This window comes from Podarcis liolepis (assembly GCF_965112155.1).
Source record: "Podarcis liolepis genome assembly, chromosome: 2".
Taxonomy (NCBI): domain Eukaryota; kingdom Metazoa; phylum Chordata; class Lepidosauria; order Squamata; family Lacertidae; genus Podarcis; species Podarcis liolepis.
The window spans coordinates 108909466-108931525 of NC_139555.1; the positions used below are offsets into that span (position 1 = coordinate 108909466).

The 22060-nt window shown below is 44.8% G+C and overlaps 1 protein-coding gene across 6 annotated transcripts; it reads left to right on the top strand.

Moving 5' to 3' along the window:
• The first annotated feature begins 3897 nt into the window (after positions 1–3897).
• On the top strand, positions 3898–21866 carry LOC310701486 (cholinesterase-like). 6 transcript variants are annotated; one of them, XM_083492428.1, is made up of 5 exons: positions 3898–4087; positions 5092–6595; positions 16937–17100; positions 18194–18271; positions 21468–21866. In XM_083492428.1, the coding sequence occupies exons 2-4, from the start codon at positions 5100–5102 to the stop codon at positions 18238–18240; spliced, it is 1707 nt and encodes a 568-aa protein (XP_083348554.1). In that variant the 5' UTR covers positions 3898–4087; positions 5092–5099; the 3' UTR covers positions 18241–18271; positions 21468–21866. The 6 variants fall into 6 exon arrangements, 5 of the variants coding, with proteins under 5 accessions (XP_083348554.1, XP_083348553.1, XP_083348556.1 ...); XM_083492427.1 differs by having other exon boundaries at positions 18194–18267; positions 21466–21866; XM_083492430.1 differs by having other exon boundaries at positions 3899–4087; positions 18197–18271.
• The last annotated feature ends 194 nt before the right edge of the window (positions 21867–22060 follow it).

Here is a 22060-nt window from a genome sequence, read left to right on the forward strand (position 1 = left end):
TATCATCATTCTTATTACAATCACAGCACAGTCTAGGTGACCTATTGAAACTAATGGCCCTAACTTAGCCATGGGTCTTAACTCTGAACAAAATTTACTTGAATAACACCCTTAAACTTGCATGTGGGTTTTTATTTATTTCATAGCACCAGGACAGGACAGAATCCCAGCAGAAGCGCTGACAGAAGGCCTCAATTCCTCCCTCAAAACACACCTGCACAATCTCCTCTTGCGATGTCGGGAACAAGAATCTGTGCCACAAGACATGTGCAACCCCAGCTTTGTGACTTTCTACCAGAACTAAGGTGACCGCCATGACTGACAACCAGTGTTCAAAACTCCCATTGTTCTAGGTGCGTTTTGCGACAGGGAATTTCATTAGTGCGAGCAGTTTCTGAGCTCTGGGCACAGTACTGCGCCTAAGAATTCAGATTAAAACTGCAGAGTGGAAGGAAGGGAGGGCCTTTTTATGCCTCCCCACTTCCAGCTACTCTCTGAAAACTGGAGAAGAAACCCTCTTAAAGGGGGTTGGGCAGGGGAAGGACTAGACCATGTGAAAACTGAACATAATAGCTGCAGTTCATTTTCAGCTTTGTATTCTTGTTATTTTAAAAGCGTGCCTAGACATTCTGTTCTTGCTCCCACCACCTCTATGGTGCCATTTAGCTCCTAGCTTTCAAACCTCAGTTTCTAACACTGCTGAGATCTCCCTGTTGAGCACTGTAAGGGAAAGCCTTTGCCTGTGTAGTTCTCAACAGACTGCAGTCACTGACAGCATCTGTTCTAAGCCACAGTGTGGCTTTAGAGCTGGGAGGTCAACAATCAACATGATTTTCTCACGATGCCAGCTGCAGGAGAAATGCTGAGAGCAGAGACAATTCTGGTACATCGCCTTCCTGGACCTTACAAAGGCCTTTGATCTTGTCAGCTGAAAAGGTCTCTGTGTTCGCGCCTCATCTCTCTTTGGCATATTCTTCTCCCTATTGCTCTCAGATGCCTTCAGCTCAACTGAAGATGGTGTGTTCATCCATTCAAGGAGTGATGGGAGTCTGCCCAACCTGGCATGTCTCCACTCCAAGACCAAGGTGTGGCAGGTCCTCATCTGAGAGAGGTTGTTTGCAAAAGACGCAGCCTTGACAGCGCACACCGAGGAAACTCTACAGAGACTCATCGGCCGTTTTGTCCAAGCCTGCAGGGAGTTCGGCCTACCACCAGCCTGGTGAAGACCAACATTCTGAGTCAGGACATCGCCAGCATCACCATTGGTGATCACATGCTGGAGGTGGTATACGATTTTGTCTACCTGGGTTCCACCATAACCAGCAATCTCTCCCTTGAGGCTGAACTGGACAAGCCTATTGGCAAGGCAGCTATGGCAATGGCTCACCTCTCCAAAAGGGTTTGGGGGAATGTGATGCTAACATCCAACACCAAGAAGAAGCTCTGCCAGTCTTGTGTGCTGAGCATGTTGCTCTATGGAAGTGAGTCGTGAACTTATAACCATCAGGAGTGACACTTCAGTGCCTTCCACATGCGCTGCGTCAGGAAGATTTTGAATTGTCGCTGGACAGGAAATAATAATAATAAATTTTATTTATACCCCGCCCTCCCCAGCCAAGACCGGGCTCAGGGCAGCTAACACCAGATATAAAAACAATTGATTGAAATACAACTTAAAAAACAAGATTAAAATACAACATTAAAATGCAGCCTCATTTCAGTAGAAACTCAAATCAAAAACTTTTTTGATGATGAAAACGTCAAGTCTTCACCAAGGCTAACTATCCAGACTGGTCCTACATGGGCCAGAAAAAAGCCAGGGAAGTCCCCAAATAGGAGTTCCATCACAGAAGGAGAAAGGAAAAAAAGAAAAAGGGCTAGGGGATCAAGTTGATTCCAAGCCAAAGACCAGGTGGAACAACTCTGTCTTACAGGCCCTGCGGAAAGAGATCAGATCCCACAGGGCCCTGGTCTCATGAATCAGAGCATTCCACCAGGCCGGCGCTAGTGTAGAAAAGGCCCTGGCTCTGGTTGAGGCTAATCTGACTTCCTTAGGGCCCGGGACCTCTAGGGTGTTGCTATTTATGGACCTTAAGGTCCTCCATGGGACATACCAGGAGAGGCGGTCCCGTAGGTGCAAGGATCCTACCAGGAAAGAGTTTCAAACAAACGTGCTCTCCCAAGTCCACATTCCCAACATGTTTGCACTCCTGTGTCAGCGACGTCTACGCTGGCTTGGTCATGGCTACACAATGGAAGATGGCAGAATCCCCAAGGATATGCTCTATGGGGCTTCAGGTACCAGGACCTTTGGCAGACCGACTGTGTTACAAAGATGTCTGCAAATGGCAACGTCAACCCTGACATGTGGGAATCCCTTGCAGATGACCGCAGTGCTTGGAGGCAGACAGGCAGGTCATGTATTCACAGCAATGGCCAGAGGAGAAATGACCTCTGGGAGGAGGGCAGAGAGAAGAAAGGTCATGGTGCATCTGCAGGAGCATAATGGGATGCCTTTGTCTTCTCCAGCTGCAACAAATGTGTATCTCCCCTATTAGTCTCTGCAGCCACAGTAGGCGCTGCTGTCAGAGCCAGCTGTCACAAATGGCGCAGTTTAGCATAAAATAAAGACACAGAGAGCCAGCAATATTTTCATGGATGGAGGGCAGCTCCTTTCGAACTTCTTCTCCTCTCCGGTCTCTTTTATTATCCTTTGTCTCTCTCCAGCCGCATGGCTGTTTGCCAATGTCTCACGTTACCTCATCCGGTCAAGGCTTTTATTACGCCCATCACCATATAGGGTCATCACTGCCCAGAGGAAACACAACTCCATTTAAGGTCAATACATTCCAATACATTGTAAAGCTCAGAGTGCTGGTCAGCCGAGGTCAGGGGGCACCCTGCAATATTACAAGCCTTTGCCGTGGCTTTATGACTCCCACATGCTGCAACCTTCAAACAGTTTGACTTCACCCCAGAGGTTCACTCCTCCATCTTCTCCTGAGACTGACAGGTGCCAATTTAGTGCATCATGGATCCTACCCATCTGGATATGCAGGAGTAAGTGGGTAGGTACTGGCAGCAACTGCCAGAGAGTAAGACACAGTGGCAGCCCTGCAGGGCTCTTGTATTGCAGTTGGGCAACAAAGGGGTATAAGAGACTCTCTTGAGATTCTCCCTGTCCTTCGTTCCAGGGTGGACCTAACAATGGCAGCAGTTCAAATGTTGTGAAAGAGGCAGTTCTTAACTGAAAACAGTATGGAATAAAAGCAGCTTATGGACTCCCATCAAATCTGGCATGGTGCTCAGTAATCATCTTCATCACCCCTCTGGTCAGTTCCAACACATATAAAAACACAATAAAACACCAGAGGAATGGCTTACGAAACCAATGGACTATGTTGAAATGGCTAAATTAATTGCCAAACTAAGAACTGCCAAACTACATGTATCACCCATACATGTAGTTGCAGGCAGGATTTCAAATAAAAGCAGTTACTGGAAGATTTAATGATAGTGAAGTTTAGATAATAAATGCATATGAATTGTAAAACAGCTAATAAAAAGAAGTAAAGTACAAACTTCAGGAAAGGAGGAGTAAATATCGCCAGATAGGAATATCGCCAGACAGGACACACACACACACTAAAACATCAAACATTAAAAACTTCCCAATACACTCTTGCATCTTTGCACTTGTGTACAAAAGGATCTCAAACCTTGTGGCAGAGAACTCTTGCACACTAGTTATTAGTAGTAGTAGTAATAGTATTAATTTGTACACCGCCCATCTGGCTGGGTTTCCCCAGCCACTCTGGGCGGCTTCCAACAAAGATTAAAAATACATTAAAATGTTACACATTAAAAACTTCCCTTTCGCAACCGTCCCACTTCACCTAGAACAACCCTTTTCCAACATTTCATTTGTTCTGTAGTCTCCTCCCACTCTGTGTACATAACTTGATGAATCACTGTTCTTGAAATCATTGCAACCAGTCTCTCAAATCCCTTTCCAGGGGAGCAAGGGAGACACCGAACACGCTGAGAAGGAGAGAAAAATAAAACCCACCAGGAAAAAGAGAGAGAGGTGAGTCTGTGCTGTCTTGGGAGATGCACACATGCCTCAGGTGATGGGAGAAATCTCGCCTAGAGGATGTGGCACGGTTGGTCCATTTAGCTTAGTCTTGCCTAAGCTACATGGATAGGCAGCAGCTGCCCAGGGTCTCTAACAGGAGTCCTTCCCAGGTCTACCTGAAGATGCTGGCGATAGAACCTTGGACCTCCTGCAGATGCTCTTATCATTAAGCTATAGCCCTTCCCTTAGTGTGGGTGGCAAGGAGAGGAAGCAGGGTTGGGGAGAAATAAAAGGGGATTGCAGAAAGGGAGATGGAGAGACACCCTGCTTACTTTTGGCTCCAGCCCTGATCACTGCTGGTGGCCCCTAGAAGATTGAGGTAAAGGGGACCCCTGACCATTAGGTCCAGTCGTGACCGACTCTGGGGTTGTGGCACTCATCACGCTTTATTGGCCAAGGGAGCCGTCATGTGGCCAGCATGACTAAGCCGTTTCTGGCAAACCAGAGCAGCGCACGTAAACGCCGTTTACCTTCCCGCCGGAGTGGTACCTATTTATCTACTTGCACTTTGACATGCTTTGAAACTGCTACGTTGGCAGGAGCAGGGACTGAGCAACGGGAGCTCACCCCATCGCGGGGATTTGAACCACCGACCTTCTGATCGGCAAGTCCTAGGCTCTATGGTTTAACCCACAGCGCCACCCGTGTCCCCCCTAGAAGATTACCACTGAGGGAATGCGCCCCTCCAGAGGAAGAATAGGTTACAACTCCCCTGCTCTTAACTTTCGAGCTAGCTGTCCTTCAAAACCAAAACTAGGCTTTAAAATAAGAAATTCCACCTCGGCTATTCAGAGGTGTTATGGGAACCACAAGAAGGAAGAGCGCTGTTGTGCTCATGTCCTGTTTTTGAGCTTCCCACGGGGAAACTTATCTAGATGGGCCAATCGACTGATCCAACTTCTTCTGAAATAGCGTGCTCTGTGAATTCTACAATTTCTGGGACGTTTCCCTTTCAGCTGCTTCAATGGCCCCCCATGTCCTTCCTTGGCTCTTGTGCCTCATCCTTTCGCTGGTGGGACCCAGTTCAACTGCTGAAGATGACTTGGTGGTGGTGACCAGCAGTGGCTCAGTCCGGGGGAAGCGTCTCCCGTCTGGCTTTGGCAACGTCACGGCCTTTTTAGGCATCCCCTATGCTGAGCCCCCTGTAGGCAAGCTGCGCTTCCAGAAGCCCGTTCCTCATCAGCCATGGAGCAAGGTCTTGGAGGCCACCAACTTCAGCAATTCCTGCCCCCAGATAGTTATTTCCGGCACTCCAGATGCCGAAACATGGACGGCCAACACGCCCCTCTCAGAGGACTGTCTCTACCTCAACGTCTGGGTGCCCCATCCTCGGCCCTCCAAGCCAGCCGCTGTCCTTGTCTGGATCTATGGCGGGGCCTATTTTGTTGGCACAACCTCCCTAGTGATATACAATGCGGAATTCTTCGCTGCTGCCGAGAATGTCATTGTGGTCTCCATGAATTACCGCCTGGGGCCTCTAGGTTTCCTTTCGTTGCCACCAGCTGTCCCAGGGAACATGGGCCTGATGGACCAGCAGCTAGCCATGTCTTGGGTGAAGCAAAATGCAGCTGCCTTCGGTGGAGACCCTACTCGGATAACCATTTTTGGCGTGAGTGCTGGGGGAGCCTCTGTTGCATTTCACCTCCTCTCACCAGGGAGCCAGCCTCTTTTCCATCGTGCTGTGCTAGAGAGTGGAGCTTCCGTCGCGGCCTGGGCTTGGCTGGATCCTGAGGAGGCCAGGAGAAGAAGTCAGAACCTGGCCAAAGAGATGGGCTGTGCTCAAGAAGAGGTCCTTGCTTTGGTGAGTTGCTTGCAGGGAAAGAACGCATCAGAGTTCCAAACCGCCCAGTTCCTTGTTGTGGACCCCACGGTGGTTCTGAATCCACCCTTTGCACCGACAACGGATGGGGAATTCCTCACCGATGAGCCGCGGAAGCTTCTAGAATCCAAGAACTTCACGGCTAAGCCTATCGTGATTGGTACCACCTCCGACGAAGGGTCCATCTTCGTCTTATATGCAAGCCCTTTTTTGAACACGACCAAAGACTGCCTTTTGACCCGGGAGCAACTGTTGAAGGGGCTGCAGATTACCGTCCGCAACGCAACCAGTGACTTCATCAAAGCTGCAGCTGAGAGGTACAGTCAGGCAGAACCTGAAGGCCCAGCAAGGTACCGTTCAGCCATGGTGAAAGCCTGCGGCGATTACCTTTTCGTCTGCCCAGTCACGGATGTCGCCACAGCAGTGACAGAGGCTGGAAGCCCTGTGTACGTCTATACATTCCGCCACCGCAGCACTGGCTCTGTTTGGCCTGAATGGCTGGGGGTCAGCCACGGAGCTGAGGTCCCGTATGTTTTCGGAACTTTGACGCTGTTGAAAGGAACCAAGGAAAAGCACACAAAGGCAGAGTTGGAGCTTATCTCCCGTGTCATGCGGTACTGGGCGGAGTTTGCCCGAAGCGGGTAAGAGAACTTTTTGGTTTCTCCTTTCAGTCACCCTTGCCTCAACAGCACAAAGACAGTCGCTTCTCTATGAGTACGGCAACTTAGCCAAAAGACTTGTTTATTGCTTTGAGATTGAAAACATGAAACTTATGGGTAACCCACAACTTGTGCGTATTCCATACCCTCCAACATTTCTCCAATGAAAATAGGGGCTTCCTATTCCATAATAATAATGTATTATTATTTAGATCCCGCCCATCTGACTGGGTTGCCCCAGACACTCTGGCGGGCTTCCAACATATATAAAAAATGTAGAAAAACATTAAGCATTTAAAATTTTCCCTACGCAGGGCTGCTTTCAGATGTCTTCTAAAGGTTGTATAGTTCAGGGGTCAGCAACAATTTTAAGCCGTGGGCCGGTCCACTGTCCCTCAGACCATGTGGTGGGCCGGACTATATTTTGAAGGGGGGAAATGAACAAATTCCTATGCCCCACAAATAAACCAGAGGTGCATTTTAAATAAAAGGACATATTCTACTCATGTAAAAACACGCTGACTCCCAGACAGTCCACGGGCCGGATTGAGAAAGCGATTGGGCCTCATCCGGCCCCCTGTCCTTAGGTTGCCTAGCCCTGGTATAGTTACTTATCTCCTTGGCTTGAGGGGGTCACATAACTCCACAACTCCACACCCTCCAAAATTTCTCCCATGAAAATAGGGATGTCGTAAGGAAAAGCAGGACATTCCGGGCTCACATCAGAAACTGGGATGGCTTCTGTAAATCCAGGACTCTCCCTGGAAAATAGGGACACTAATGCCAGAGAGTCTCACATTCAGCTTTACACGTTTGGCAAAAAACCGAAAAAAATTAAAAGGGGGTGGAAAATGGGTGGGTGTCCAGGACAAAAGACTTTGTCAATCCCGCCCGCCACTGAACCCAATATGTTTTGGCTATGGTTTTGGCAATGGTAAGTTGAGGGTGGCCTGTTTAAAAGCCAAACTCAAACTAAGATTAGGAAGCATTTCTGATATACTCAGTGTTCAAAATTTTAGCTGATATCATAATTTGTGTGCATGCTAATTATAAATAATGTCATTATCTCAGCCTCTCTGGATCTAGCTTGCATTTCTCTATACTAAGGTAGCTATTCTACTTATTCTACTATAACTCCACACTTCTTTCTCCTGTGGGTTGAGGCAGGTGGTTGCTAATAGCTAATCACGATGAGCAGGCAAAACCTCCGGAAGCTGCTATGCACTGATAACACTGATTGCAAGAAGGGTGGTTTGTGCAAGTGCAGAGTTGCACAGTTAACAGGCACTGCATTCCGTTTTTGTTGGGGATAGTGAGCAACCGATTCGTGTGAAAGCAGAGTGTTTCGAAATTTTGTACAAAGTACACGCGCATGCATGCACACACACACACACGAGTTAGCTATAATGCAATTGCATTACAGTGGTACCTCAGTTTCCGAAGAGCTTAATTCACAAACAACTTGGAAAGCAAACGCTGGAAAACCGGAAGTAGGTGTTCCGGTTTTCGAACTATTTTGGAAGCTGAATGTGCTCTGTTTTGAGTCCCCCTGTGTTTCCTGTTGCGCTGCTAATTTGTGTCCCTCCCCCACCCCCATTGTAATTCAAGCCTTCTGTTTCCAATTGCAGTGTTCTGAGGTAATATTTGGAGCTTGAGGCTTTTTCAGTTAATTTGTTTTTGTGACTGTGTGGATCCCAGTTTACCAACTGATTGATTGATTGATTGATTGAGTGAGTGAGTGAGTGACTGTGGAAATGGATAAATGGATACTGTTTTATTTATTTTATAGTAGATCACATTGTTTTCATTTTATGGATCAGTGGTATCGTAAGATAGCAAAATTCATGTTAAATTGCTGTTTTAGGGATTGTTTTTAAAAGTCTGGAACGGATTAATCTGCTTTGCATTACTTTCTATGGGAAAACACACCTTGGTTTAGGAACGCTTTGGTCTGGGAACAGATTTTCCAGAACGGATTAAGTTTGAGAACCAAGGTATCACTGTATAGTTTTGAGATCTGGTTCTCACAAATCTGGAAATTAATATTTTAATGGACAAGCTGACAACTCATGTACGAGAGAGTCAAACGGACAAGAAAATCACTACTTCTCAATCTACCAGTTTTATTACATACGTAACATCAACAGAACATAGTTACAGGCCTCCAAAACCACATGGCGATTGGTGGGATCTTTGCTTAACTGAAATGACTAAAAAGTTAAATGTAATTAAACAGACATTTGGTGCTTTGCAGGGGCGGGGGGTGGTAAAATCAACTGTATGAACCACTGTTTATGACTGCAAATAAAGAAAAATAATGAGGAGGGAATGCATGCAAGTCCATGAAATAAGACTGCAATAAAGAAAATGCACCTTGAAAGAGAGAAAAATAGTACAGTGGTGCCTCGCAAGACGAAAAGAATCCGTTCTGTGATTCTCTTCGTCTAGCGGTTTTTTCGTCTTGCCCATTGACAGATTAGCGGATTAGCGCTATTAGCGGCTTTTAGCTGATCGGATCACCTGATAAGCGGCTTAGAAAAAGGGGTGGAAAGGGGGAAAAAACCCGCAGGAACTCGCAAGACATTGTCGTCTTGCAAAGCAAGCCCATAGGAAATTCATCTAGCGAAGCACCTCCAAAACGGAAAACTCTTTCGTCTAGCGAGTTTTCCATCTTGCGAGGCATTCGTCTTGCGGGGCACCACTGTATATGTTACATTATAGTACCGTATTTTTTGCCCTATAGGACGCACTTTTTCCCCTCCAAAAATGAAGGGGAAATCTGGGTGCGTCCTATGGGGCGAATGCAGGCTTTTGCTGAAGCTTGGAGAGCGAGAGGTGTCGGTGCGCACCGACCCCTCTCGCTCTCCAGGCTTCAGGAACACATCCGCAGCCTAGGCAGCCCTATGGGAGGTCCGGCAGGGATGTCTAGGCTGCGGATAGCAGCCTGCTGCCCAGTGCGAGGGGCGCCCTGAAGCAGAGCGCCCCCCGCGCCAGGCAGACATCCGCAGCGTGGGGAGCCTTGCAGGAGTTCCCCGCAGGGCTCCCCACACTGCGGATAGCAGCCTGCCGCCCCGCAGGGGGGGTGCCCTGATGCAGAGCGCCCCTCACACGGGGCAGACATCGGTCAGCCCCACAAGCTCAGGGGACAGCAGGGAGGCGCAGCGCCGCCATCCCGCTGTTCCTCGACCTGGTTCTGTTTCCCCGACCTGCTTTTGGGGGGGAAATAAAGGGAAAATTTTTTTCCTTTATTTACCCCCAAAAAAACTAGGAGCGTCCTATGGGACGAAAAATACGGTAATTCTGGGGACGCTGGTGGCGCTGTGGGTTAAACCACAGAGCCTAGGGCTTGCCGATCAGAAGGTCAGCAGTTCGAATCCCCGTGACGGGGTGAGCTCCCGTTGCTTGGTCCCTGCTCCTGCCAACCTAGCAGTTCGAAAGCACAAAGTGCAAATAGATAAATAGGTACCGCTCCAGCGGGAAGGTAAACGGCATTTCCGTGTGCTGCTCTGGTTCGCCAGAAGCGGCTTAGTCATGCTGGCCACATGACCCGGAAGCTGTATGCGGACAAATGCCAGCTCCCTCAGCCAATAAAGCGAGATGAGCGCCACAACCCCAGAGTCAGCCATGACTGGACCTAATGGTCAGGGGTCCCCTTTACCCTTTACCTATAGTAATTCAACACCTTTAATTACTGCCTGGTTAGTCTAAAATAAATTTTAAAAAGGAAATTGGATTAACAGAATCAGAAATAGTACTCCCATCTAGTATCAAAAATAGCCAATAGTTTGGACTTTCTGAAATATTTTGTATATTGTATATACCAGATTTCTCAGAAAGTGCACAAATCTGTCTCTTATTATGGAATCACAGATCCATTGGTCTCTGCGGTCTGTAAAAAGGAAACGGTTGCTCTTTTAACTGGAAATCATATTTCTTCCTCCTCTACATGCTTTTGTGAAATCACAGCCTCGTTAGTCTTTGGCTCAATGAGCTCTAACCCAAATTTAGAATATATAGCTGACGATGATGAAAATGGGAGGCATGTTGACTTCCGGTTTCGGTCGCGGACAGTGAGGAAGCGCAGAAAGCCCTGCTTAGGCTTTCTGAACAACGCGGAGGCTTGGGGGAGCCGCAAAGGCACTGCGCCCCCCCAAAAATCCCAAGGGGGAGACCCTTGGGGGACAGGCCGCCCAGCAGTGTGGGAGCGGTTTCGCTGTTTTTTCTGGTTTTCTCCATGAGAGAGGACTCGAGGATGACAAGACCGTGAGCGCAAATGGGAGAGCACCGACTCCGCGTTGCGATGCCTCTAGCTTCTGCTGGGAAAGGCGACGAGCTTCCATAAGGACGAGAACGGATTCTCCAGTGTGTCTAGCTTCTTTTTAAAGCGAAGGATTTGGAATTGAGCTGAGAGGACCCTGGATGTCTTTGGATTTGTATTCGGAGTCCATCCGGTGGAGGACTTAAAATGGCGCAGGAAACAAAGTTGCAGGAATAAAGAAGGAAGCTTTTGCCAGTCTGACTGAGTGAGTACTGATCAAAAACCCTATGGCAACGTAGCCTGGGGTAATTTTATGACGGTACTATAAAGTGCAAGTAATAAAGTAATAAAGTAATAAAGTAATAAAGATGATGCCAAGTGGAAGTTTTTAGTTAACCCCGCTTGTGTGCTTTTTCCTGCCTTCTTTTTGTTCTTTCATCCTTTATTCCAAGAAAAGTTTTCTCTGTTTGGGAGAAAACCCCCGGCCAAAATTAAAAAAAAAAACTTTTAGAACAGACGCTCTATAACTTTAGTACGGACGTTTAGAATCTGAAACAGAGTGAAGGGCGTGCACAGATCTCCTGAGGACTCCTCAAAGAGACTCACTCCTAACGTATGTTATTTACTCTTCCCTTCCCTCCTTTTTCTTCCCTAAACTACGTTTAAAATCTGGACTATTAAACCTGGATTACTGAGTTCATTAACCCTCCCCCCCTCAATATGGACTGCTGAGATCACTCCAATCCTCCGCGCTCGGCTTTTTTGGACATTTGGATACTCATCTTCTTGGTTTTCCTTCTACAGAACAGTATTTAAATAAGCGGTAAAATAAGTGGTATGCTGCCAGAGCTCGTCTGTGGACTTACTTTTTTTTTCTCCTTTCTGATGCTGGATTGAGCTGATAAGTGGCTGAAGAAAGCAGAACTGTTGTGGCCCGGACGGAAAGATTTCGGTGGAGCGCTAATCCAGAAGCAGACTGTTTTTCCTTTTTCTTTTCTCCCTCTTTTCTCTCCTTTCCTTTTTCTACTCTCTGGGTTTACTGATAATTATTTGATTTATTTGGTCATAAGTGAGTAAAATTCCGGGTGGAAATAAGTACTGTTATTAAAATATTTCTGTTTTGGGGGTAATACTGGATATAGCAGGGTTAATTGATTATTTGAATATTTGGTATTGCGGAAGATTCTAGGCCGCGCCTTTGTTTTTTCGTTTTCTATAAGTGTGTTTGGGCATTGATCTCAAAAGCCATGTAAGAGCTGCGTAAAAGGAGTCACCCGAAGTTCATAAAAGAGATTTAAGGGACCCAAGGAAAAAGATTGTGAGCCCTTTAAGGGAGAGATTTGACTGAAAATGTCGGGGAGGGATGGGGAAAAGGGGGGAGGGACTCCAGGAGAAAGGAAGACATCACGGCAAGAAGAAACTAAAGAGATTAAAGACCTAGACATTTTATGGCTAAAGATAAAAGAGGAGTTTAAACAAAATGAACAACGCATGGAAAGTAAATTAGAAGAAGTGCAGGAGATGATTGATAAAAAGATAGAGGGGGCAGTTGGAGAACTTTCAATTAAAATTCAAGAATTGTCAACTAAATCTAAAATAATTGAAGAAACCAACAAAAAAATGCAGAGAGAGATGAGAGAACAGAAAAGAGAGACAGAAAGAATTAAGGAGGAAGTGAGAGAGGTAAATAAAACACAAGATAGGATCTGGGACAATCTAGCTATGGCAGAAATGCGACAGAAACAACTTCACCTAAAATTTAGGGGAGTTGGTGAGGAAATGAATGAAGATATAAAAAGGAAAATGATTAAGGAATTATCCAGGTGGTTGGGGTTAAAAGAAGAAGAGGTGGCCTTCTCCATAGAGAATGCATTCAGAATAAAGATGACCCCGCAACAAATAAAGGTAAAGAAACTCCTTGGAGACTGTCTAGTGATTTTTAACTCTGTTAAGATGAAAAATTTAATTCTGAAAACGAGCTACCAAAAAAATAATAATAATCAATGGCAGGCCTATTATTATTTACAAAGAAATTCCAGTAAGACTGTTACGCAAAAGAGAAGGGTACAAACAAATAGTAGGTGTTTTAAAAAGAAATGACATACAATACAGATGGGAGTTCCTTGAAGGGATCACCTTTTTTTTATAAAGACAAAAATTTCAAATTGATGAATACTCAGGAGGTGGAGAAATTTTTGCGAAGGTATGAGAAAGAACTTGGTAAGGTTGAGAACAGGCTGAAGGATAGGGAGGGTGGGGGAGAAGAGAGAAAAAGAAGGAAGGAGAGGAGAGGGGAGAAAGATGAGAGGGAAGAGGAAGAAGAAGCTGAAGAGGAGGAAGCCGTGGTGGGAGAAGATGCGGCAGAAGAGGAGGAACCCTCAGGGAGTAGAGGTTCTAGATTATAAATTTGGTAACCCGTTTAGAATACATAAAAGCTAAAAATAACACCATCGCTGAAACTTTTGTCTTGGAACGTGAATGGGCTAAATGAAAAATCTAAAAGGAATAAAATTGAAAAGGCTTTGAAAAATAAGAATTATGATGTGATCTGTTTTCAAGAGACACATATAGCCAAAAAACATAAACATATTTTGATAAACAAAAGATTAGGGGTGGAGTTTATTAACTCGGATGTGAATAAGAAAAAAGGTGTGGTGGTTTACGTTAAGGAAAAATGGGACCCTGTACTAGTTTGTAAAGATGAGGAGGGAAGAATATTGGGAATACAACTTAACCATCAAGGGGAAAAATCAATGTGGTAACGGTTTATGCCCCAAACACAAATAAAGCAGAGTTTTTTGAAAAATTGGAACAAATTTTGTTAGATTTAGAAAATCATAAATTAATCTTGCTTGGAGACATGAACGGTGTACCATTACCAGAAATTGATAAAAGTGGGGAAAAGGGGAAATTGAATCAAGGGAAGCTCCCGAGATCATTTAGCAATCTTGAGGAAAATTTAGACTTAATTGATATATGGAGGCATAAAAACCCCATAACAAAGCAGTTTACGCACTTCTCAGAACCTCACCAGAGTTGGGGCAGAATTGATCAGATTTGGGTATCAAGAGTACTTTCGACAAGAATAACGAAATGTGACATACAACCTAGAATCCTATCTGATCACTGTCCAATAACTTTGGAAATAAAACGTGGAACATTGGGACCATATAGGTGGAGGATGAATGAATACTTATTTGAAGTTGAGGAGGTGACTGAAAAAGCTAAAAGTACCCTGAAAAGTTATTTTGACTTAAATTTGAACAAAGATACACCAATAAATATAGTTGGGATGCCAGTAAGGCAGTGTTAAGGGGTTTTTCAATACAACAAAATAATTACAGAAGGAAACTAAGAGAACATAAGAAAGAGGAAATTCTTACTCAGCTAAGGGATTGCGAGAAAAAATTAATAACAAATCCGGGAGATGAAAGGATTAAGCAAACATCTAAAATGCTGCAATCACAATATTCTGCAATATTAAACCAAGAAGTAGAATGGAGAATTAAATTTATGAAGCAAAAATATTTTGAATCAGCAAACAAAACGGGGAGACTACTGGCGTGGCAATTAAGAAAAAGGAAAAAGCAAAATGTGATTAATAAAATAATGTTGGAAGATACAATAATAGAAGACCCAGGTGAAATAGAAAAAAAGTTTCTCCAATTTTATGAAAAGTTATACGAAAAAGGAGAGGAAGATATTGCAGAAATAGGAAAATACCTGGAAGAGTGCAGAGGGGAGTACGTAACTGATGAAGAAAGAGCTCAATTAAACAAGAGGATTACAACGGATGAGATTAAGGAAGCCATTAAGAGGATGAAACCTGGGAAAGCACCTGGTCCGGACGGACTGTCTTCAAAGTATTATAAGATCTTGGGGGAACATCTTGCCCCGGTGTTTAGTGATGTTATTAATGATATTTTGCAAGGAGGGAAGATCCCCGACTCATGGAAAGAAGCACATATTACTTTAATACCAAAAGTAGACACTGAAAAAATGGATATAAGAAATTATAGGCCGATATCGCTGCTTAACTGTGATTATAAAATTTTCGCAGATATCTTGGCGAACAGACTCAGGAAATACCTAACAAAATCAATACATAAAGACCAAGTGGGATTCCTTCCCAACAGGCAATTAAAAGAAAATATATGGCATATAGTAAACGTTATTGAATATTTAGATCTCAGGATAGATATACCGGCGGCGTTAATTTTCATCAATGCCGAAAAGGCTTTTGATAACGTTTCTTGGAAGTTTCTAATACAATGTATGAAAATAGCAGGAATAGAAGGTCCTTTTTTGGAAGGTATTAAAGCAATATACTCAGACCAAAGGGCTAAGCTGATAATTAACAATAACCTCTCCAGTTTTTTTACAATCGTGAAAGGTACAAGACAGGGATGTCCGCTGTCTCCCCTCTTATTTATTATGGTTTTGGAAATAATCGCAAACAAAATATGGAAAACACCAAATATAAAAGGTATAAGAATTGGAGGAAAAGAATATAAATTAAAGGCTTATGCTGATGATTTGGTACTGGCATTAGAAGACCCAATAGGAAGTGCTAGTAACGCCTTAGAGTTGTTAGAGGAATTCGGTAAATTGTCCGGGTTTAAGTTAAATAAAAAAAACACGAAAATCTTAACAAAGAATCTGGCTGAAGATGGTAAGAATCAGCTAGAGTTAAAAACAGGTATTAAAGTAGTGAAAAGGGTAAAATACCTGGGAATATGGATCTCCCCGAAAAACATAAACTTAGTAGATGATAACTATACTAAGGTCTGGAAAGAAATTAAGAAAGACCTAGATATCTGGAATAGGTTGAAATTATCCTGGACAGGAAGGATGGCTGCGATCAAGATGAGTATTCTCCCAAGATTACTGTTTTTGTTTCAGAACATCCCGGTAATTAGAGGCACGGCGTGCTTTAAGAAGTGGCAAAAAATATTAGCTAAATTTATATGGCAAGGGAAAAGAGCTAGAATTAAATGTAAACTCCTCACGGATCTAAGAGAAAGAGGGGGCTTTGCAGTTCCGAACTTAAGGTTATATTACGAGGCTGCTTGCCTCTGTTGGATAAAGGATTGGGCAATCTTAAAAAATACAGATTTGTTAGATTTGGAGGGGTTTAACATTAGATTCGGCTGGCATGCCTATTTGTGGCATGACTAGGGAAAAATTCATAAAGAGTTCTCTAACCATATTATTAGAGGCCCGTTAATTGAAGTTTGGAACAGGAACAAAAAGCTCATTGAAAAAGATACCCCCTGGTGGCTTTCACCAATTGATATTTTAACAACTAAAAAAATAAATCTAGAGGGTGAAAGATGGACATATGAAGATCTTTTAGTTAAATCAGAAAGGGGGTGGAAAATTAGACCATATGAAGAGTTAAAGGACAAATTAGTTGGATGGTTACAATTTCACCAAATTAATGCGCTGTGGTATGACCATAAGAAAACAGGGATGAGTGAAAAAAAGTCCAGATACCAGGTGGAAATCCTAGAAAGCAATACTAAACTTCTTTCCAAAATGTATAATCAATTGCTGGACTGGGAAACCCAAGATGAAAAGGTGAAGGGTGTCATGGTCAAATGGTCTAGAGACTTGGGGTATAACCTGGAACATGACAGATGGGTGAAACTTTGGAGGAGTGGTATGAAGTTCACGGCTTGTGCTACTCTCCGAGAAAACTTAGATAAAATGATGTATCGTTGGTTTCTATTTTCTATTCTTTTTCTTTTCTATCTCTTTCTATTTCTTTATTTTTATCTTTTAAATGTCTGTATGTTTTGGCTGATGTAGTTTGCAAGAATCTAATAAAAATAAATTTAAAAAAAGAAAAAAAAGAAAATGGGAGGCATGTTATCCCTCCCCAAAAACCGGCAACATTACATTAGCTTAATTATGAACACGAGTAAAGTATTTCACTGATACTCAACATCGTTGTTTCGGAAACTCCGTCAGATGGGCAGGGTACAAGAAAGCAGAGTTGTGTATCGTGTGCCTCACACAGAACCAGTGCTATTTGAACAATGATTTCTTTGCTTCCCACTCAGCAACCCGACTCCTTCCGATGTCAGTGAAACAAAATGGCCCGTCTACGACCCGGCACAGCAGAACTTCTTCGTCCTCAGCACTGAGCCACCCCGTGTGATGGAGCCATCGCCGGCTCAGCAGTGCAGTTTTTGGAAGACACTCCCATCAGGGGCATCAAAGCCAGGTGAGTGGAAAGGGGGAACAGACAGGGCCAAATGCTTTCCTTGCAATGGTCACCTGCCATGGATGCTTTAGCAAGGATTCCTGCATTGCAGGGGGTTGGACTAGATGACCCTTAGGGTCCCTTCCAAGTCTGTAATACGAATAAATGTCCCCCGCCACCATTCAGGCATGGCTTTTCCCAGTTAAAACACAGTGATTTGGGTTTTACATGAACAAATTTCTCACTCGCGCACATATTCGCTTGGGGAGCTCATTCTCACCTCAGATATCTCTTGAAGGTCTTTTGTTTATATTGACAGGCTTATTCAGTTGCTTGCAGTCATTTCTATATTTATTTTGCATTGTTTTATGTGCATTTTATTGTATTTCATCATCATCATCATCATCATCATTTATACCCCAGCCATGTGGCTGGGTTTCCCCAGCCACTCTGGATGGCTTCCAACAAAATATTAAAAATAGGATAAAACACCAGATATTTTAAAAATTCCCTAAACAGGGCTGCCTTCAGATGTCTTCGAAAAGTCAGAGAGTTGTTTATTTCCTTGACATCTGATGGGAGGACGTTCCACAGGGCAGGCGCCACCACTGAGAAGGCCCTCTGCCTGGTTCCCTGTAACCTCGCAGTGAGGGAACCGCCAGAAGGCCCTCGGAGCTGGACCTCAGTGTCCGAACTCATATGGGTGTGTGGAATGTAAATATTTTTGTAAATAAAATAAAAATAGATCAGAAGCTCAGTGTGGTGGTGGTGGCCCAGGAGAAGGGAAATTCTCTGAGGCAGCCCTAAGTTGTGGAATTCCCTCCCTACAGAAGTGTGTTTGCATCTGGCACCTTCATTACCTAGTTTTTTGTCATGTGTTGAAGACATAACTTTTTACAATGGTCTTAGACACCTGGGAGATATATTCTTATGTTCTTATTTTTAGCATCCACCATATACTTACGACCTTACTTGTTGAAAGCAGTTTTTTTAATATATATTTTTCATTGCTGTAAGCCACCCTGGGATCTCACAGGGAAGGGTGGATAAGAAATCAAAATACTACTAATAATAATAAGTTCATTTCCTCCTTCATTTGCCATTAAAATCCAAGAAGATGTCTTATCCACACAGGAATATGAAAGGAAGGAGGAGCTGTGAATTAAGAGAAAGGCTTTTTTTTCACAGGTAAGTATCAGTAAGGATGGAGAGAAAGAAAGGATCTGGTTGGGAGTTGCGAGAAAGTAGTCCAATGGGACCAGTATAATTTTTTGGTGGAATACAATTTTCTCCAGCCAAAATTAAGCGTTTAAAAGATCCATTTGAAAAGATTTGATTGGGGAGCAATTTAAGCATCTGCTCCTGGAAATAATGGGGATTAAAAAGTGGTTAATTTGGGTTGGATTGTGGTTTATATTTACTTCAGTTTATGCCACCACACTGTCCCATTTGATTCACGGGACTTGATACTATTTTTACATTGGCAATTACAGTGGTACCTCGGGTTACATACGCTTCAGGTTACAGACTCCACTAACCCAGAAATAGTGCTTCAGGTTAAGAACTTTGCTTCAGGATGAGAACAGTAATCGTGCTCCGGCGGCACAGCAGGAGGCCCTATTAGCTAAACTGGTGCTTCAAATTAAGAACGGACCTCCGGAACGAATTAAGTACTTAACCTGAGGTACCACTGTAGTTCTACGCAAAGAAGACCTGTTGAAATGAATGGAAATTACTAACTAAACTTCAATGCGCCTACCCTGAGGAAGACTTGGTTGAATACAACTAAGTCAACATAACAGCTCCTACACCTTCCGGGTCCTTACGGAAGACGGGTTACTGCACCACTAACACCTGGGCACCCCTTGGAGACGACGGGCAGGTTATAAATGTGAAATAATCACAATACATTGTGAACTGAAATAGGAGTGTAGTGCAAAGGAGAACATTTTTCTTCCATATTTCATTTATATATATATATATGGAGAAATTGTCATTTTCTTGATTGAAAATATTTGGATCCTCTCAGTCACCAGGATTTCCTCTTTTCAAACATTATAAAAATATGAAATCGTTGATATGAAACACACCAACATTTAAACCAAGGATGGAGAATGTGTGACCCGTTACCCCCAGCCAGCATAGTCAATAGTAAGGATTGACTCAAGTTCAGCAACATATGGAGGGCCATATGTTCCCCACCCCTGATTTAGGCTCCATCTGTGGTCTAAAACACTGAGCCTAGGGCTTTTTGATCGGAAGGTTGGCGGTTCGAATCCCTGTGACGGGGTGAGCTCCCGTTTTTCGGTCCCAGCTCCTGCCAACCTAGCAGTTTGAAAGCACGTCAAAGTGCAAGTAGATAAATAGGTACCACTCCGGTGGGAAGGTAAATGGTGTTTCCGTGCATTGCTCTGGTTTCACCAGAAGTGGCTTAGTCATGCTGGCCACATGACCTGGAAAAACTGTCTGTGGACAAACATCGGCTCCGTCGGCCAGTAAAGCGAGATGAGCGCCGCAACCCCAGAATTGTTCGCGACTGGACTTAACTGTCAAGGGTCCTTTACTTTTACCTTTACAGAAGGCATGTAATGCAATATCTGATACCACTTCAAACAGCCATGGCTTCTCCCCCAAAGAATCTTGGGCAATGTAGTTTGCTAAGGACGTTGAGAGTTATTAAGAGACCTCTAGTTCCCTCTCAAAGCTACACTTCCCAGAGTTCCCTGGGAAGGGAGCAGGATTGTTAAATGACTTTGAGAAGTGTAGCCCTGTGAAGGAATATGGGGTCTCCTCTCACAACACGTAACAGACGGCATTTCCCAGGATTCCCTGTATATCCATGACTGTATAAAGTGATATGATCCTGCTTTCAATGTATATTGCAGATGGGGCCTTATGCAGATAAAAGAGTCGGCAGTTAGGTTGAGGAACAAAACTTAGGAAAATATCCCGTCGATAGCTAAAGGGGAGGAGAAGCCCAGTTGTTCATGTAAAATCTCCAAGGGAACCAGCAACTACAAACAAGGGAGAGAGTTCTAGACATGAGGCACCCTGACTAAAAAGGCCCTGTCTCTTGTTGGCTTGCCACCCACCTTCGAAAGTAGGGACATTGAATGGAGCCTCTGAACAACTGGGCAGGTACGTATGGAAGCAGGCCGTTAGGAACCCAGTTCCAAGTTTTTTAAGCAGGGGTCAGCAAACTTTTTCAGCAGGGGACCGGTCCACTGTCCCCAGGGACGCGGACTTATAAAAAATATTGGGGGGGCCCGGGAAAGCTCATGAATATGCAAATAAAGTGGCGCCGCCTCCTCGTGAGCGAATAGGGGAGAGCGTGCTGCGCCTATTAATCAGCTCCAGAACAGCTGATATGCGGGAAACGAGGGGCTAGCCGGAGAAGAGAGGGCGAGCCCCCTCCGCTCCGGCCCTAAATAGGGCAAGCCACACACCCCCAGCCAGCCGATTGGTACCCGGTCGTTCTCGCGGGGGCTGAAACCGCCAGGAGGAAGGAAATTCCCCCCGGCAGTGCCTTGGCAGTGGCGGTGGTGCTGCGAAGCAGCGAGGCAGGAGCCCCCGCCCCCGGGGATTCCCTAATCTCGCGGGGGACGGCCGGGGCTCTCCGACTAGGGCGCGCGGCTGGCTGGCTGGCGAGGGAGCAGGTGGGGAGGAGGCGGGGGCGGCGGCGGCGCTCTGCTGGAAGGGCGCCCGCGATTATTGGGGGGCTGAGCCCCCCCAAAAAAATTTTTGAGGGGGCTCGAGCCCCCTCAGGCCCCATGGAGTCGGCGCCTATGACTGTCCCTCAGACCTTGTGGGGGGCCGGACTATATTTTGAAGGGGGGGGAAATGAACGAATTCCTATGCCCCACAAATAATCCAGAGATGCATTTGAAATAAAAGCACACATTCTACTCATGTCAAAACACCAGGCAGGCCCCACAAATAACCCAGAGATGCATTTTAAATAAAAGGGCACATTCTACTCATGTAAAAACACGCTGATTCCCGGACCGTCCGTGGGCCGAATTTAGAAGGCAATTGGGCGGGATCCATCCCCCAGGCCTTAGTTTGCCTACCCATGTGTTTAGGCCAGGAGTAGAAAACCTATGGCCCTCTAGATGTTGCTGAATTACAGGTCCCATAAACTCTGACCATTGGCCGTGTTGGCTGAGGCTCATGGGAGTTTTGTAGTCCAACAACCTCAGGAGAGCCACAGGTTCTCAATCACTGGTTGGCAGGGTCAGATCAAAATCAGCACACCCTCAGAAATGTCATGGTCTGCACATGTGGTTTTGGGGAAGATCTTCCAGGACACCCATTCGCAACATCACTGAGCTATCCTCCGCCTGTAAAAAGAGCTCCTGCTAACACCAAATGCTTTGTGTCCCTCAGAGATGTCTGAAAAGATGCAGAAGAACCTATTATGTGGAATTATAAAGCTTCGTTTTCACAGAAAGGGCTTGCTACTGCCTTGCAAAGACCTGCTGAAAGCCAAGGTTGATTCTCCAAGGGCTGCAACTCTTCGAGATGAAGCAGAAGTATAGTGAAAATGGATACCTTTGTTTTCTTTTTGTGAACCACTAGGCATCCACAAACTCAGCCCTCCAGATGTTTTGGGACTACAACTCCCATCATCCCTAGCTAACAGGACCAGTGGTCAGGGATGATGGGAATTGTAGTCCAAAAACAACTGGAGGGCCGAGTTGGGGGATGCCTGACTTAGAGGCTTGCTTGCTTTTTTTACAATCAAGCGGGATGTAACTTTTATGCAATAAATAAATCTTTTGAAAGCATTTTCCCAGCTTCCTATTCCTGCCTCTGCATTACAGCAACAAAGGTCAGCAATATAAAGTGACATTTTGTGTGGAAATGGGTGTGAAAAGTTTAGCTTTAGTGGGGATATTCATGTTCTGCACAAAGGCCAAAGTTCAGATCCTCATATAGAGTCTGAGTTCAACAACATCTGGAGGGCCATACAGTCCTCTCT

What these genes read in the sequence shown, in the direction of transcription:
- LOC310701486 (XM_083492428.1), top strand. Translation starts at nt 5,100, where the DNA reads ATGGCCCCCCATGTCCTTCCTTGGCTCTTGTGCCTCATCCTTTCGCTG. An exon ending in GCGGAGTTTGCCCGAAGCGG is followed by an intron (nt 6,596 to 16,936) that starts GTAAGAGAACTT and finishes CTTCCCACTCAG; the next exon opens with CAACCCGACTCCTTCCGATG. An exon ending in ATCAGGGGCATCAAAGCCAG is followed by an intron (nt 17,101 to 18,193) that starts GTGAGTGGAAAG and finishes TTAAAATCCAAG; the next exon opens with AAGATGTCTTATCCACACAG.